Raw genomic sequence first — 13,711 nt, 5'->3', positions numbered from 1 at the left:
CAAATCTTACAGTAGTTCAAAAACAGTTGGCCCATTTTCATTTTAACTACTCTATTAATTGATCTGAATCCTGGTTGGTAATAATCAGGACATGAGCTGTCCTGTCAGTCCAGGAAACAATTCTGTTTTAACTATTCCACAGTGTACACTGCCATATGTTGAATTATAACACAACATAAAGCTTAAAGATTTAAACACCAACTTGTGGCTGCTTGTTCCTAATGAGTCATGTTTTTGATACTGTGCTTGCCAAATCTCTTCAAATCTTACGGTCGTATCTGTCACTATTTTCTTTAAATGAGTCTGACATTTTGTGACTCTTGGATTTAACTTCTCCAGTTTACTGAATTTCCCAGTTATAATTTCTGTATTCAATAGCTTAAGGATGTAAGCAATGGTGCATATTATTGAATTTTCTGTGAAAATTTTAGAAAAATTATTTCTCTGAAAATAGTAGATTTTATAAAGGCATTTCATAAGGGCATACATTATAATGTGCAGAAGGTCTTAAAAACAGGCCTTTACTTGTTTCAATTAATATTCGGTAACATTTTGCCGATGTGACCTGCAAGGAATGACCCAACCACACAGGATGAGGAGCAGCCTGGCTTCAGGACCCAGGCTTCCTTGTTGGTTGCAGTATATAATTGCTTCATCCTGCGGAGATTTATGCACTTTCACAGGTCCATGGGTATTAGAATTTAACCTGGCACCTCAGTTGCATTTTGTGCCCTGAAACTGTCAAAGTTCTTGGTCAGAGTACCCTAGCTCCAGTTGGCTGTTATATTTCCTCAGTTTTCCCTTGAAGAAGGCTTGTTTCTCATTCTAATTCTGTACTATCTCCCAGAATTCACCTGGAGCTAGAGTTTCCTTTAAAGTTCAAATAAAGCTATAAACATAAACCTCAGACAGAACTGCAGTCATTCCAGTACTCCTTAGGAAAAAAGTGATGTTTGTGTGGAGTCAGTTGGTTTACACGTGAAGTGGATCGATTGATTAGTGAAGAGGCAGGTGCTGAGGCAGAAGCTGCACCCAGCACCCAACATCAACAAACTCCCGATTTCATCTGGTGGTGGGTGTGAAATGTGAGCTAGTGTGGGAGGAATATGTCTGCTTTGGATGACCGCGTCTGGCATTGGTAGTGATAAATGTTTGATAGGACTGGCATTGGGTGGAATGTTTTATTTTCTCTAGAGAGTAGAAATGACGTTTTGGAAGCCGTGTTAATGGAAACTCATGTGTACAGCTGCCTTTCGGGTAGAACTGTTCTGTTTTGGAATTGTACACATTGGAATTGTACATCCTAGAGTGATGCAAATTGAGTTCTTTCTTTTTCCTAATGATGGAATTTATCAGCAGCTACCAACTATTTTGACTTGACTTTCATCTCTAGCAGATGCTTGGCTTAACCAAGTGGGTGTATGATGCCACACTCAGTTCTGCTTTAGTTTTCCATACCATAATGAGTTTAACATATTTCTTGAAACTTGCAAAAGTAGGTTTTGATATGGGTACCTGAATATTTCTTAAGATGTGTGATTTCTTTCGGAGCTTTGAAAAGAAGTTGACTTTTAGAAGGTATTGCTATGGGGAAGGGCAAAGAAAAATGATCTGAGGATGGCCTTATTCTAAAGGTTAAGTATTGTTTGGTTATTCTAAAGGTTAAATTTTGCTAAATCGTATCTAAGCGATGATCTTTTTTATAATTTTAAAGCATCAGATATAATTAAACATGTTTTGAAATGGAGTTGTATTGATACATGACATACCGTAGACTGAAAGGATAAGTCTTTAGAACAGGTTTTTATCCCAGATTATTCTTATTTCAATGTTAAGTGTACAAGATACATTTCAATCCATTTGCCCACAGAGATCTTTTATTCAAACCCAAGTGTAAACAGCCATTTCATTTTCTTTTAATTTGTCCTTTGTTTCAGTATTAGTGGATTAGGTAGACCAGTCATTTCCTGAGAAGTTAATATTTTTGAGACTTCATTGAATGATCTCTTAGAAGCAAGCACTCTAGTAAAATGTGCACTTCCCTCTTTGGAAACCAGCTGTGGCACTTTGTCAAGACATACTGCTGCCTTGGTGTGTATATGCTATTCCAATCTGTTTTGTAGCCTCAATTTCTGAGAGAGTAGCCTGGTACACACTGCCCACCTGTTTTTAGGTTAAATCAAGACCTGTTGTGCTGCTCAAAAATTGGTTGCGAATACGTGTGTATATTTTTTAAAACGAGGATTCTACATTGCTTTCAAATATGAAACTAACCAAAGGATTTATGATAGGCTAGTTACTCAGAATATATAGGTTGTCCCATCCATGTTGTTTTTCTATTTGGCACTTAATGGAAAATATAAAGTTCATAAGCAGTCCATCAGAAAAATAAAATGAAAAGAGGAAGAAAAGAGCCTTAGACATTAGGAATTCAACAGAAGAGTTCTTCTCAAAGAACTACAGTCTGTACCAACCCTCTCCCCCACCCCCACACCAGATCCACTGCCATGGAGTTGATTCCAACTCACAGTGACCTTATAGGACAGAGTAGAACTGCCCTATAGGGTTTCCAAGGCCATAAAGCTTTATGGAAGGAGACTACCAAATCTTTCTCCTGCAGAGGGGCTGGTGGGTTCAAACTGCTGACTTTTCAGTTAGCAGATGAATGGTTTAACTACTCTGCCACCATGGCTCCTTCGTCTGCACCACTATCCTATAAAATGATTTATTCTTCTTTAAGAGGAACATATTGTGTTAAGGCATGAAATGGGTATTTTGTGTTAGCCAACCAGATACCTAAGTGAATATGTACTATGTAAAGAGGTAGGGAATACAAAGAAGTACAGTCTCTGCCCTAAGGGTGTAGTGGGCCAGATGTACCATTTCCACATGAAAAGTTAAATAACCTTAGCACGGATGCCACAAGGAAGCAGAAGAGAATGAATTCACAAATGGACAATGCAGGCACAAAGTGCAATGTGCACAAAGGAGGAAGAGCATAATCCTGTGGGCTGGAAAAGCTTCATGAAGGAGGTGGGATCAAGTTCAAGTACCTTGAACAGACAGGATGCATCTCCTGAAGGAAAACAAAATAAACAAAGGCATTGAGACAGGAAAAATATCATCGGATCCTAAGTTAGCCTCTTGGGTGGGACTGAAGAGTTTATGTAAACCAAAAGTGGCAGATACGCCTGGATGAGTAAATTGGGACTGGGTTATGGAGGCTTTGCTGATTTATTGCAGAGAATAATATACACCGTATTTATAGCATGCCATTATAAATTTGTTTTAGAATTCAAATAATAAGTTTTAATGATGCTTTCCCTTATGTGCGTCCAAGAAATGTTGCTTTGGTGTGAGGTTATTTCCCCAGGGGCAGAGTGCTCAAGCTTTTAAGATTTTGGAAAAAAGCACTTTGCTGATTGTGATGAGTTTCGATGCAGTTTTAGCTGTAAGCCTGCTGGGGCAGTGCCCTTGGTTTATTATGCACCCCTTTTAATTCTTGTTTTGTTTTTCCTCACAGGTGCTTGTGTCTATCAGGGTTCCTTGTTGGAGGTAGGTCATTCTTAATATTTGGTTTTAGTTCTTTTGAATGTGAAATGCTGTATTGAGGTTACTGAGGGAGTGGTGTGACCCTATCAATTGTAAAAAAAAAAAAAAAAAAAATGTGTTTCCCTTCACAGTCTGAGGGTTATACCTCATCCTGGCATCATCATGCTCAATTACTTAATACCTTTTCCAGAGCAAATTAGTTCCATTCGGATACTCAGGTGTTGAGAGAGAAGTTCAAATGCCCAATACACAATTTATATTCGTGGCTGTCCTTTGTGTTCATTCAATCAGAGAGAGAATTAGATCTCTTTCTCTTGTCAGATATGAACTAGGGCACACTTTGTTTATTTCCCTGTTGCTTTTACTTCTTCCTTAGATGTCCCCCTTCCAAAAAAAGTATGATTATTAAATTCAGTAGAATTTGGAATATTATATACTGATTGTCGCTTTGAATTATAAACTTAAGTTTTGGTAAACAACAAACAATAAACATTTTATCTCTGAACCTTTATCATGTAGAGTGGAACTGATTTTGAATTTAATGTCACGATGACTTGGGGGAAAGCTGATGCAAGTCTCATATATTTCTTTCCATTAATAATGTACTATGGTGCATAACAGTGTGTTAAAGCCTTATTGAAAAGACTGTCTACACTCCATCAACTCTAATAAATTGTGTGACAAGTCATTCTTCATTACTTTTCTTTATTTTGGTTTAATAAATGCTGTAATAAAACAGAACTGAGATGGTTGGAATGGGCTGGCTCATTTCCATCACAGCCTACTATTGCCATGTGTGATATTAATAAGTCATCTTGGATTATCCTTGTGGTGTTGAAATAGAAATATCTGAAATATCCAAGAACCTAGGTAAGGGTAGATGTTAACAGTAATATTCTTGAATTTGAACTTTATATAATATAGTTACTGCTCTGGAAATTTTATGTATTTTTTCATCCTTATATTTTCTATTAAAGAATCAAGGGAAAGCCATTGTCCCTCTTCTTCTCGTTTTATGCCCTTAGAAGCAGATTTTTTTCTTTCTGTTTGTTCTTTAATATGTTTTAGGAACCATTTTTAATCAAAGTTGTGTTATCTATGTTAATACAAGAGAATAGATTATTGTGTAGGATATTTGATAATTTCTCCATATTTTTTCATATCGACTTAATGCATACTTACAATACACCTGTGAAATAGGCAGGCCATGTGTTATTTTATGTCCCCCCTCACCTTTTTAATGAAAAACCAAGAATGAGAGAGATTAAGAAATTTGCTAAAAGTAATTGGCCATTAAGGAGTGGATCAGGACAAAACAATTGGTCTTCTGTCTGTTCTGCCTGTATCTGAAGAAAAGTAGCTAGACCATCTATATGTGACTTTACTATAAGTTATTGAGGAGTCCTTGGGTGGTGCAAATGGTTAAGTACTGAATTGCTAACCAAAAGGTTGGCAGTTCAAACCCACCCAGAGGTGCCTTGTAAGTAAGGCCTGGTGATCTGCATCTGAAAGGTCACAGCCTTGAAAACCTTATGGAGTGCAGCTCTACTCGCATACTTGGAATCTCCATGAGTTGGAATCAACTTCATGGCAACTACCAACAACGACAATATGTGTTATTGTATGTTCGAATATGTAAGTGTTAAGTACTTAGAGAGGCCAATTTGATCAAGTCAAAGGAGAGACAGTCTAGCCAGCTTGCATTTAATGGATACTCTTGCCCCCGATCTGTACCATGCCTGACTAGTCATCTGCACTTTACCGTACCAGCACACTCCTGACCCCTCCAGCTGACTTCTTTGCTTACCTAGACTCAGCTGTGTTTGTTCCTAAACCTGTGCAAGCCCAGTATGCTGATGATTAGAGTTATGCAATTCAGTCCAAGAGTCAGTATACTTATTACAGTAGTAAACGTTACCGTTAAGTAAATGGAGTCACTAGGTGGTGCAGATGGTTAATGTGCTCAGCTGCTAACTGAAAGGTTGGAGGTTCGCATTCACCCAGAGGCATCTCAGGAGAAAGTCCTAGTGATCTGCTTCTAAAAAAGCAGCGCTTGGAAACCCTGTGGAGCACAGTTCTCCTCATACACGTGGTGTTACCATGAATGGGAATCAACTTGATAAAAAAAAAAAATTTTTTTTTTAAACTTGATAGCAATCGTTTTTTTAATTAAACAAATATTTATTAAGTAACAACTATTAGCTTGCTATTTTAGGCACTGGGAACAAGTCAGTGAACAGACAAAACCCTCTCCCCTTATGAAGCTGGAGTTCTAATGAGTAAGATATGCAATGTGTCAGATAAGTGTGCTATGGAGAAAAACAATGTGCAGGAAAGGGGGATATAAAAGGCTGGCTAGGGGACAAGGGAAACCCTGGTGGCTTAGTTAACTGCTATATCTGCTAACCAAAAGTATGGCAGTTCGAATCCACCAGGGGCTCCTTGGAAACTCTATAGGGCGGCTCTACTCTCTCCGATAGGGTCACTATGAGTCGGAATCGACTCGAAGGCAATGGGTTTGGTTTGGTTAGGGGACAAGGGTGGTGACTTCAAATAGAGCTATAGGGCAAGCCTCACTGAGAAGGTGACCTCTGAACAAAGACCTACCTGAAAGAGGTAAGACAGCTAGCTCTGTGGATCTCCAGGGGAAGAGAATTCCTGAGGGAGGGAACAGCAAGTGTACAGACTCTGAAGTGGGAGCTTGCTTGGCTATTTGAGGAGGTGTGTGGAGGTTAGAGTTTCTGGAGCATATGATTGAGGGGCAGGAGATAAACAGAGGCGGGCAATGGACAGAGCATGTGGGGCTTTGTAGTCCCATGTATGGACTTTAGCTCGTCCTTTCCATAGGTGGGTACACCATTGGCGGAGGGTGGACTAGAGCAGAGGAATGGTGAAATCTGACTTACAGTTTAATTAAAACTCCTGAAAAGTGAATGTGAAAAGAAACAGCGTTCTTGTTTCTAGGGAAACGATGTTGAACAGTTTGAAAAGACACTGAAGGAGTGAGTCTCCCAAAAATTGCTGTCAAGTTAAGTGTGGGAGAAATAGCTATAAAAGATTGGAGAAAAACATGAGAATCTAGAGATTCTCCATGCAGATTTATTTGCAGCCACCTTACGTTCTCATTCCATTTTAAGGAAATTGAAATTGGAAGTGGGACATGATGCATTGTGAACGTGGTTAATGCTAGAAAGACAGTGCTGTACTCTTTACATGACCTCGTGTTGAAGAAAAGCATGGTACCTACATCACTGAGGTTGGAAAGAGTATACATTTATGTATTTTGAATTAAATAAAGAGTTTAAGAAATTTCATAGTTTATTCCCTGATAAACAGCTCTTTGGGTGAGAGGGCTTCTGCAGTGAGAGGGCTTTCACATTCAAGAGCTGACTCTGAGAAGGGTGGTTATGCTGTCCCCATTCCAAACCCTGTCATTCTGTCCATGTACCCACCATTTCCATCTTCTGTGAGGTTGTCATATGGTGGTGGCTTGTGTGTTGCTATGATGCTGGAATCTATGCCACCAGCATTTCAAATACCAGCAGTTTCATCCATGGTAGACAAGTTTCAGACTAAGAAGAAAGGCCTGGCAATCTACTTTTGAAAATTAGCCAATGAAAACCCTATGGATCACAACAGAGTATTGTGTGATATAGTGCTGGAAGATTAGCCCCCTAGGTTGAAAGACATTCAAGATACAGAATGGCTGTAACAGTGGAGTTGAGCATACCAACAATCATGAAGATGGCACAGGACTGGGCAACATTGTATTCTGTTGTACATGGAGTCACCATGAGTTGGAGCTCACTTGATGCCAACCAAGAAAAGCAACAACAAACACCTGTCCTTTTAGAGCTAGAAGCGATTTCAGAGATAAGGTAGTTAAAACTCCCCATTTCTGGATGAGGAAACTGAGGTCAGGGATGTGAAGTTCTGGAGGTTCACTCATTTCTCAGGTGAATGACTAAAAGTACAGGATTGGTCTGGTTGAAAAATGGCAAAACATCAGTTCTACACTGAAGAATTCCATAAAACATGTGAAGCAAATGAAAATATGGATCTGGGCCTTCCTTAGCTCCTGGTTGCTAACTCTCAATCTGCCTGTTGAGGTTTCCTTTCACTGATACCTTTTCAACTCATCAGTTGTTGCTTCGAAAGCCACCTGATAGAGTGGAACACTCTTGCCCTTGTAGTTGGACAGACATGATTTTGATTCTTCTTTCTACGCTACACACCAGCTCTGTGACCTAGGCCAAGTACATAACCTTCCCAAACCTCTATTGCATTCTGTGTGAATGGGGATAAATAAACCCTCTCTTGCAGGTTTTGGTGGAATAAAGAAGATAATGTGGGGAGGACACCTGGGTACAAAGCTTGGCATGTGGTTTTCTGCACTAACGAAATTCCTCTCTACTAACCAAGAATAAAACCGAAAGAAGGAACAGTTATTAACCATGTACTGTGTATTTAATACTGCCAACAATCCCATGACAGAGGTGGTGTCTTTCAGATGAGGAGACAAGTTTAAGCCATTTGTTGAAAGTTAAAAACCAAACCAAACCAGTTGCCGTCGAGTCAGCTCTAGCTCGTGGTGACCTATGTGTGTCAGAGCAGATCTGTGCCCCAAAGGGTTTTCAATGGCTGTGATCTTTCAGAAGTAGATTGCCAGGCCTGTCTTCTGAGGTGCCTCTATGTGGATTTGAACCACTAACCTTTTGGCTAGTAGCGAAACGCTTAACTGTTTATGCTACCCAGGGAGTCCTGTCCAAAATTACACAGCTCATAAGTGCTAGAGTGAGGGAGGGTTCAAACCTGATTCTGACTTTAAAGCCATTTCACCAAATGTCTTAGTCATCTAGTGCTGCTATAGCAGAAATACCACAAGTGGCTGGCTTTAACAAAGAGAAGTTTATTCTTTCATAGTCCAATAGGCTAGAAGTTCAAATTTAGGGTGCCGGCTCTCTCTGTTGACTCTGAAGGAAGGTCCCTGTGATGCATCAGTCTTCCGTTGGTCTGGGAGCATCTCAGCACAGGAACCTCAGGTCCAAAGGACAAGCTCTGCTCCTGGCGCTACTTTCTTGGTGGTATGAGGTCCCCTTGTCTCTGTTCACTTTTCTCTTTTATATCTCAAAAGTGATTGGCTTAAGACACTACCTAGTCTTGTAGACCTCATCAGTATAATTGCCGCTAATCCATCTTATTACATCATAGCGGTAGGATTTACAACATATAGGAAAGTCACATAAAGTGGTGGGCAGTCACATAAAATGGTAGACAATCACACAATACTGAGAATCATGGCTCACCTAAGCTGACAGATATTTTTGGGGAACATAATTTGATCCATGACACCACGCATACCATTGCTATAGCCAAACCAGTCTGTATGTTGTCTCTGAGCACAACTAGCTTATTTCACCTTCAGTCCTACATGCCCACCCCCTCTCTCTCACACCTGCTATGCAGTTGTCTCTGCCAGTCTGTGTCCCTGACCTCCTGCAAAAGCCAGCTGTCCTTGGCTAACCCCTTCCTCTGAACTGAGGCTCTCCTGCACCAGTACACACTAAATTCACCCACACAGTGCATGAAACATTTGGGGGCTCATTTCATCTTAAAAGAAATATATGTGTGTGTGTGTGTATATGTATGACACATATAATATCCAATTTTTGACAGCTCTGTGGACTTGTGGGGGACATTCTGGGATGATTTGGTCCTCAGTCACGTGTAGCCATCTCTCAGTTATATATTGACATCAGCTGTCTCCCTTTTCCTTTCTTTAACGCTCTCTTCCCTCCCTCCCTTTTCTTTCTATTCTCCAGATGAGAAATTACCAGAAAGGGCTAAAAATACTTAGGAAGGCCTGATACCTTGAGAAACATGGAATAGTCTATTCCTGGGTGTGTTTCTACGCCATAACACCAGTGTACCCCTGGGCTCACAAGAATTTCTCTAAAATCAGTTCTTGTGAAACAGAGTGTGACTGTGTTAAATCCGGAAGCCATCAGAGGAACACTGCTTAGCCAATATGTTTCACTATGAGCGGGGCATCAAGGTGGCAGATGAAATAATTTTTTTTATTTCAAAATTTTCACAAATCTTCTGTTCTTTTCACACTATATTGAGTAAAAACCGCCATTATAATAGGGGCTTATCTTTACTTTTGCTCTTACTGCAAGCAAACACTTCTACTTTAAGTTCTTCCTGGGAATGGGTGGTTTGACTTTTTACATCTGTAAATAGGGGTGAACTGTTTACTTCACAGGGCTGTCGTGAGGGTTAAACAAGATAAACTTAAAGCGCTTAGCCCAGTGCTTGTGACCAAGAAAGTGCAATAAAGGTTAGCCGCTATTGTCGTTACAAGGCAGTTGTGATTGGCAAAGATGGACAGAACAACTCTCTTACCTGGATTAAGGGAGCTAAGGGTTGGGATTTTCCTATATGGAATACTTTTGCTGACAAATGTGGACAAGGTGAATTATGAGGTGCTAAAACTTTTAGCAAATTTGAAAGAAAATTTTTGCAGGGATAATCCAAACTGTGGAGTATTCACTTTAGATAACATAACACAGTGAAAAGACCCAGGCTTTGGTGTCTGAATCTTGGTGCCACTACATACCTGCTGTGTAGCCTCAGATATGATACTGTACAAAGCTGAGTCTCAATTTCATCTTTATGTAATGAGGATAATATGCCTCATAGCGTCGATGTGAGAATTAGCTGAAAGTGTGGGTGTGAGAAAACCCAGAACTGTGCTTGGCAAGGAACAGGTGCTGACATTGTTTAGGTAGCAATAAGATATCAGAGAGGAGATGACCTAGTGGTAGAGACCAAGGTGTCTCGGTTCTGGTCCTGGCTCTGTAATTACTAGCTTTGCGGCATTGAGTAAATTACTTGAATGAATTAAGATCTCAGTTTCAAAACTTGTAAAATGAGAGCATTAGAGTAGTTGCTCTCCAAGATTCCTTAGATTAGCACTGTCCAGTTCTGCCATGGTGGAAGTGTTCCGTATCTGGCCTGTCCAGTACTGTAGCTACTAGCCACATGTGGTTACTGAACACTTGAAATGTGGCTAGTAACACTGGGGAACTGAATTTTTAATTTTGTTTAATTTAAATTTAAATAGCCACATGTGGCTTGTGCAACCAGATTGGACAGCATAGCTTTAGAGCTTTACAATTCTTACCCTACTGTATTAAAAAAAATGTAGTACTTAAGCTTAAATTACAGTCTCATGGATGGTTCTCAGCCCTGGGTGAAGGCTCAGGTTGTGTTGCTAGCAGTTATGAAGATGGTCACAAGAACTTTGTTCTTGTACCTGAGTTTGCTGTTCGTTTGCTTGTTTACATAATTTGAACAGTTTTTTATCAACATCTCTATTACAACATTAAAAAAAACCCAAACAACACAGTTGCCTTCAAGTCGATTCTGACTCATGATGACCCCATGTGTGTCAGAGAACTGCATTTCATAGGGTTTTCAACGGGTGATTTTTCAGAATTAGATCCCAGGCCTTTCTTTTGAGGTGCCTGTGGGTGAACTTGAACCCCGCTGACCTTTTGGTTAGCAGTTGAGAGCATTAACTGTTGCACTTCTTACTATCCTCATATTGCTAGATTCTTGACTTAGAAGAAGTGGAGTTACAGCTGAGTCATCACCTGGCACCAGTCTTACAGAATCCATTCAAGTTTTTTACAAAATATTTTTGGTGTTTTCTCAAATCTGGTATACTCATGGGAGTGTTATTATGTGTATATGAAAACAGCTGAGAACTTCTGGTCCAATCTGTGGGCCTTGTTTACTTATTAGGGTTAAGGAATATTAGGGAAGAAAATTAGAGCTCTTCAGTGCTGGTGTGTTTTCAAAAAAATTGGTGTGCTATAGTGTTACTTTTTTTATTTGATACAGTAGCACAACAGAGATTACAATGAAAATGTCTCAGAATTGCATTTTTGCTGGTATACACAACACGCTCAAAAGATTTCATGGAAAAGAGAAATGAAAAAAAAACTTGGAAGCTTCCCTTCGTAAGTGCACAAAGTTTCCAAAACAGTGTATCTCAGTCAGCGGCTGCTATTGAAACACTCCAAACTTCTCAGCACTGGGGAAAATGCTTGGTGTCGTGTGGATACACTCATAGGGGGAGCAATAAAATCAGTCATTTCTTAATTTCCCGTAAGGGTTCTATTGAGTATTTTAGGATATCAATGTTTTTAGTCATAGCTTAACAAGAATTCATCATTTTTCAATGCCTCTGGTCCTTCTTCATTTATTTTTAAGTACTGAGTAATATGCTGTTCAGTGGTAGGCCACTCTATTAAAATGTGGTTGAAACGTTTTAAATTTTGTAGAAAACCAGTAGCACATTATCACTGTGCTTGGTGCTTGAATAAATTTAGAGAGGTAATAAGCTTCCTTTAATTAGAGTTATTTAAGTTGAGACTGGATGACAAGTATCAAGAGTGAGGTAATAGTGGCTTGGTTTAGATGACTTCTAAGAACAACCTGTTGCTGTCAAGTTGATTCAAGCCATGGCAACCCCCATGTGTGTCAGAGTAGAACTGTGCTCCATAGGGTTTTTCAGTGGCAGGTTTTTTCAAGTGGGTTACCAGGCCTTTTTTCCGAGACACCTCTGGGTGGACTCGAACCCCCAACCTTTTGGTTAGCAGCTGACCACATTAACCATTTGCACCACCCAGGGACTCAGATGACTTCAAAGGGCTCTTCTAATTTGGATCCTCACTTGTGTGGCTTGAAGGTTAGAACTGTGTTTTTTTACATAAGGAAGCTCTTACAAAGGTTGAGAATATCCCCTGGTGCCAGAATATCCAGTGAAAAGTTTTCTCCCCATGCACGTCTTCAAAGGGAATGGTCTTTTGTACCCTTGGGTGTCAGGTGGTGAGCATTGGGCTCTAGCTGTCTCAGATAATTCGTTTTTACTTTGCTGGGTTTTATAAATTGTCAATCATCATCAGATGTGCTAGTTTCCTATTTGGGGATTTTTATCTTAGAATAATTGTGTGAGAAGAATAATACAAGAGATTTTAAGCTTTTATTGGTGACAAATCCATATGCATTTTCATTCTTATTCATATTCTTGTAGTAGGAACAGATGTTTTAAGTTAACAAACACGTTTCTTATGCTTGGTTTTGAATTTAGAAGGTGCAGCTGAGCTAGACAGTTATATTAATTTGCTTAAACTGTGCTATGCATGATCGTATATCTCAAATTTCTGGTCAGACCATATGTCCCCTCCCTTTTTTTTGTTTTTTTTTTTAAAGTTTGTGTCATTTTTGTTCTAAATTGCTTTGCAACCTAGTACTCCATTTTTCTCAATTTCTCCATTTATAACTAAAAGCATATACATATACATATGTTTATTTTATTCATAGTGCATTTATATGTGCATATGTATGTATGTATATGTCCCCTAGGATAAAACTGTCACTCATTTATGATACCTTCTGGTAGTACTTGTTATAGTTCACTTAATTTTTAAAACTCTTTGCTTACTAAGGGAAAACCAAACCAAACCAAACCCAGTGCTGTCGAGTCGATTCTGAATCATAGTGACCCTATAGGACAAAGTAGAACTGCCCCACAGAGTTTCCAAGGAGCGCCTGGTGGATTCGAACTGCTGACCCTTTGGTTAGCAGCCGTAGCACTTAACCACTATGCCACCAGGGTTTCCACTAAGGGAAAAGATAACATAAATATCAAATGACAATTATGAGTTAAGCAAGGTTATATTTTCTTAGAATTTGAATGAAAAATGTCTAAAGAGATGTTGGCTTTGAAAATTTCACATGAATGGCATTTTGCTTCTGAGACAAGACACTTAAATATGAAATTGGCACAAAGCACATTTTAAAAAGTCATTGTGAGCAGTTGTAAGCACATAGCTTCTGGTGTCCCAGCTAAATTCTTCTTTTAGCCACGATTCTTAGGCTCCCAGAGTTTATAAACTAAATGAAAGGAAGGAGGAAAGGGAAAAGCTTTCATGGTAAGAAACAGTTTATTGTTAATACCCAGGAGGCCCTTGAGTTTGGGCCATGACCTGTGAGTTCTTTCATGACAGCTCCCAAGATTGGTTATTTATTAAATTTATGTCAGTCCTTTCCACCAAAGGGCAATTGAATGGGTGAGAGAGGGTTCAGG

At 39.4% G+C, this 13,711-nt stretch overlaps 1 protein-coding gene across 4 annotated transcripts in view; it reads left to right on the top strand.

The window, feature by feature from the left end:
- Positions 1-13,711, top strand: part of FRAS1 (Fraser extracellular matrix complex subunit 1) — a 532,476-nt gene that overhangs the window by 4,032 nt on the left and 514,733 nt on the right. For all 4 annotated transcript variants that reach the window (XM_049885934.1, XM_049885933.1, XM_049885936.1 and 1 more), the window contains exon 2: positions 3,524-3,555. In XM_049885934.1, the coding sequence (XP_049741891.1) occupies positions 3,524-3,555 (32 nt within the window). The remainder of the gene's footprint in view (positions 1-3,523; positions 3,556-13,711) is intronic.

Source organism: Elephas maximus, chromosome 5, assembly GCF_024166365.1.
Source record: "Elephas maximus indicus isolate mEleMax1 chromosome 5, mEleMax1 primary haplotype, whole genome shotgun sequence".
Taxonomy (NCBI): Eukaryota; Metazoa; Chordata; class Mammalia; order Proboscidea; family Elephantidae; genus Elephas; species Elephas maximus.
This window is presented reverse-complemented; position numbering and strand designations above follow the sequence as displayed.